The 5,000-nt window shown below is 47.0% G+C and overlaps 1 protein-coding gene across 1 annotated transcript in view; it reads left to right on the top strand.

The window, feature by feature from the left end:
- The window catches only part of srbd1 (S1 RNA binding domain 1), a gene marked incomplete at its 5' end in the record, with an annotated part of 85,978 nt that overhangs the window by 43,047 nt on the left and 37,931 nt on the right, over window positions 1-5,000 (top strand). The window contains one exon of the mRNA XM_080849137.1: window positions 3,582-3,664. Coding sequence (XP_080705263.1) covers window positions 3,582-3,664 — 83 coding nt within the window. The remainder of the gene's footprint in view (window positions 1-3,581; window positions 3,665-5,000) is intronic.

The following is a 5,000-nucleotide window of genomic DNA, read 5'->3' as shown; positions in this document are numbered from 1 at the left end:
TGCCTGCCTGAGCATCTCTCCGCTCCCTGAGCCAACTCCTCTTCCCTGCTCTGCCCTTTCAGTCTGTCGAGACTCTTCTCCCTCATCTCTACCAGTCTGTCCCATCTCTTCACTCTTTCAATTCCTCTCTGTCTGTCTCTGTTTCTCTCTCTCTCTCTCTCTCTCTCTCTCTCTCTCTCTCTCTCTCTCTCTCTCTCTCTCTCTCTCTCTCCTAAGTCGCACACTCACTGAAGTCTCCACCATGCACACAGTCACTAGATCCACAGAGCCACTTTGATTGTAAGGTCAGTAACTTCAGCCAGGCAGCAGAGTCTCCTGTAAAGTCACCCTCCAGCTCTTCTGCTAGCCTGTCTCTGCTCACTCAAATACCAGCTACTGAAAGACATGATGGTGGCAAAGACGAGACCTAGCATCTGTGTGTGTGTGTGTGTGTGTGTGTGTTTTGTCTTTCTGTGTGTGTGTGTGTGTGTGGGTATGGGTGTGTGTATGTATGTGTGTGTGTATGTATTTGTGTGTGAATGTTTTTTATATTGAGTGTGTGTGAATTGTTTTGGGCTTTCAGGTCTGTTGTAGTCATCAGGTTTCTTGTGAAATCGGACTTGTCTGCATCCAACTTTTTGTCGCAGGACCACACACACAGACGCTCTTGCGCGTCCTCCGCGCCTCCTCGGCCTGTTGGGTAGTAAGCTCCCCGAACGCGAGAGGCCTGAAAGCAGCCTGAAAAGTCTGGAAAGTGCTCAAAAGCGCTCAAAAACAGGATCTGAGAATCATTCCAGACTTCCTCTATAAAAACAATAAATCAGAATAGAGAGCCTCCATAAATTTCCCTGCTGGTTAAACTAGAGCAAGCTGGAAGACACTGCATCTATCCATAACAAAAAGGCATGAGAAATTGAAGTGTTTCTTTGTGTGTGTGTGTGTGTGTGTGTGTGTGTGTGTGTGTGTGTGTGTGTGTGTGTGTGTGTGTGTGTGTGTGTGTGTGTGTGTGTGTGTGTGAGAGAGAGTGAGGGGGGTGTTTATCTTTCAAGAAAAGTGTTTTTTTTCCCCCTGTAGTTTGCTAAAATAGACTATTGTTTGACATTTTGCAGTAATCTGTGTTGGAAATGATAAATCAAATGGAGCACTGTGACCCTGTGGGTGTCGGTATGACACAAGCGAAGTGTATGGTGTGTAGGCTGCTCTTTGTGTGTCAGTATGACCCAGGTGAAGTGTATGGTGTGTAGGCTGCTCTTTGTGTGTCAGTATGACCCAGGTGAAGTGTATGGTGTGTAGGCTGCTCTGTGGGTGTCGGTATGACCCAGGCGAAGTGTATGGTGTGTAGGCTCCTCTGTGGGTGTCAGTATGACCCAGGCGAAGTGTATGGTGTGTAGGCTGCTCTGTGGGTGTCAGTATGACCCAGGTGAAGTGTATGGTGTGTAGGCTGCTCTGTGGGTGTCAGTATGACCCAGGCGAAGTGTATGGTGTGTAGGCTGCTCTGTGGGTGTCAGTATGACCCAGGCGAAGTGTATGGTGTGTAGGCTGCTCTGTGGGTGTCAGTATGACCCAGGCGAAGTGTATGGTGTGTAGGCTGCTCTGTGGGTGCACTCTCTGCTGCTGGAGATGGGTTAGTGCAATGCCTCACACATATGGAGAGGAGGGGAGTGGTCCAGTTTAGTGAAGATTGTTTTTCATTTTCATTGACTTCGATTCAGATGATAAGAATAGAATTCCATATATCGCCAGCATATTTTTATACCATAGTATTTGTGATTGTCTGTGTCTGTGTGTGTCTGTGTCTGTGTCTGTGTCTGTGTGTGTCTGTGAAAATGTTCTGCTTGTAGAGCATGAAGTAGTGGACTGTTTTCTGAGGCTTTTGGCTTCAGAGACTGATTGTCTTCAGGGAACTCATGTTGCTAATTAATAGTCAAGTGAATCAGGTTAATTGTTAATTGCAGACGTTCCTCATCTTTATTTCATTCAGCGTTGTCGGATGGGCAGCTAGGGGCTGATAAAACTCTGCAGTGAAGATCATGAAATAATAAGCGATATAAACAACAGCAACAACAATAATAAAGAATGCTATTTATATTATAGCAGATATAAACAACAGCAACAACGATAATAATAAAGAATGCTATTTATATGCCTATGGCCTGAGCCCAAGGGGCCTTCCAGAATGCACTGCAGACAATAATAAAAAATGGAGTGAATGAGGAAACGCAACGTAAACACAAACATCCTTTTGATTTCACGCATCCCCAAAGTGACGTTTGCTTTTTCACTTATAGCCAGTAGGGATAGACTTCCAGCAATTAGTGGTTTGTCGGTTGTGAAGGAGATATCAGTGAGAGCTTCGGCGGTTTGAAGTTGGTTCATAATATTGGGGTGGTTTGGCTGCTGGTGGTATAGATTGAAGAGAGTGAATACAGGTGGTGCCCCTGTCTTCCCCCCTTTTGTCATCCTCATTTTCTTTCTCTCACTCGCTCTCTCTCTCGTTCTTCTTTTCTTTCTTTATTTCTCTCTCTCCCCCCCCTCTCTTTCTATGTCTCTCTGTGCATCCCTGGCTGGATTGTGTGGGAAACTGCGGCCTGTAATAACATTTGGACAGGGATGATGTTTCAGCTCAGGCCGTGTAGAGCCCGGCTCCCCACTCAGGGTTACCTCCACACTTACCTCCAGCGCAGGTCTAAACCTTAGGCCTCTTTTCTTCTGTCTCACGGACTCCTCTCACAATACTAGTGCATTCCATCCTTTTTCATTCCGTTCACTTAGATTCTATTCAGTTCAAAGTTATACGCTGCCATGCACATGCAAAAGTTGAATGACTGTACAAAAAAAAAATAACAATGCACTACAACAATGGGTGTGTGTGTGTGTGTGTGTGTGTGTGTGTGTGTGTGTGTGTGTGTGTGTGTGTGTGTGTGTGTGTGTGTGTGTGTGTGTGTGTGTCAATGTGTAGGACCCAGATGCAGGTGCAGGAGTTGTAATTGCTTGGGGACTGTAGGGCTCATTTGCATAATAAATTAACAAATACATTTCTATTGGCTAGACAGGAGGGGGTTGCCCCAAGGCAGCTCCACCCTCCCACTAAATCTAATATCCATTCTGTGTGCGTGTGCTTAAATCATTCATATTATAGAGTTTATTAGTAAGTAATTTCACCCTCTGGACAAACAACCTGCCTATTGCGTGTGCGTATGTTTGCTTGTCGAGCGTGTGTGTTTGCGTGTGCGTGCGTGTGTGTGCTTGCTTATGTGTTCGCGTGTGAGTGCAAGTGTGTTTGCATGTGTGATTTCTGTGTCTGACCACAACCATAGATGTATTACTCTACTCTACTCTACTCTACTCTACTCTACTCTACTCTACTCTACTCGTCTGTGTTCCTGTGTCACTCTCACTCATCTATTCACTCTGTTCTCACCCTGTTCCTTCTCACTTTCACTGTAGGCATCATGCACTCATCATCATGTTTCTAGCTATTGTGTATGGCAGTAATTAACTGTATCTTCAGCTGTACAGTGTTATGTAAGATAGCCTGTGAATTAAGGTGTGTATGTTTTCAGAAAAAAATTAAGTGTGTGTGTGTATTTTTGTCTTCCCAGTGTCTATTGGGAGGCGAGTTCAGGACCCACTGGCAGAGCTGGTGAAAATCGACCCCAAACACATTGGCATCGGAACGTACCAGGTGGGTCACATGACTAGCACCACTGCCAACGTGGTTGTAGCTTATCCAAAGTGGAGTTGGAGGGATGACTATCAGCAGGTCAAACATGAGTTCTATCAGCTCTTGACACTTTTTGAAACCCATGTCCAGTCTGTGCTGTGGCCAGGTTTTCGTCTGGCCTGATGGAGGTGTGCTCTGATGGAGGTGTGGCCTGATGAAGGTTTGGCCTGATGAGGGTGTGGCCTGATGAGGGTGTGGCCTGATGAGGGTGTGGCCTTATGAGGGTGTGGCCTGATGAAGGTGTGGCCTGATGAAGGTGTGGCCTGATGGAGGTGTGGCCTGATGAAGGTGTGGCCTGATGAAGGTGTGGTCTGATGGAGGTGTGGTCTGATGGAGGTGTGGTCTGATGGAGGTGTGGTCTGATGGAAGTGTGGTCTGATGGAGGTGTGGTCTGATGGACGTGTGGTCTGATGGACGTGTGGTCTGATGGACGTGTGGTCTGATGGAGGTGTGGTCTGATGGACGTGTGGCCTGATGAGTGTGTGACCTGATGTGAATGTTGGCCTGATGAAGGTGTGGCCTGGTGTGGGTGTGGACTGATGAAGGTGTGGCCTGATGTGAATGTTGGCCTGATAAAGGTGTGGTTTGGTGTGGGTGTGGCCTGATCTGGATGTTGGCCTGGTGCGGCTGTGGCCTGATGAAGGTGCAGGCCTGACTAAGGGGAGGCCTCTGCCCCACCCCATCCCTCCACCAAAATAAGACCAATAACACCCTAGCACCCCAGTCACATGGTGTGGGTGTTGGGGGTGGGTTGTGTGCATTCAGCCTTCATTTATAAGCTTCTCACTCTGTTTTTACTTTAACACTGTTTCTGTTACGCCTTCACTTCTCTAACTTTCTTTCTCTCTCTCTCTCCCTCCTTCCCCCTCTCTCTTTCCCCCTCACTATGAGAATAGCTCTAGGTGTTGGCATGGTGTTAAGCCAAAATGACATAAACCTAAATTAATAAAACTTGTCTCTTTCTCTCTGTCCTTCTCCCAGCTCTTTCCACCGCTGTTCTATTGCCCTCATTCCCCTCTCTGCATGTCTGTCTCTCCATCTCTCTCTCCCTCTTCTTCTCTCTCTCCATCTGCCTCTACCTCTTCTTCTGTCTCTCCCTCTGCCTCACGCTCTCCCAGCTTTTGGAGTTGTTCTCTGAAACATTTAGTCTCAACTCTGAGGGACCCCGTGTGAAAATAAATGCAGATTAGTTTGCTGGAGAAACAGTTTATTGCTTCTACGAGGCTGGCAAATGGCTCGTAGAGGGGAGAGAAGAGGTAACCTGTGTGTGTGTGTTTGTGTAGCTGTGCCAGTGTGC

The sequence above is a fragment of the Sprattus sprattus genome (assembly GCF_963457725.1).
Source record: "Sprattus sprattus genome assembly, chromosome: 12".
Classification (NCBI taxonomy): Eukaryota; Metazoa; Chordata; class Actinopteri; order Clupeiformes; family Clupeidae; genus Sprattus; species Sprattus sprattus.
This window is presented reverse-complemented; position numbering and strand designations above follow the sequence as displayed.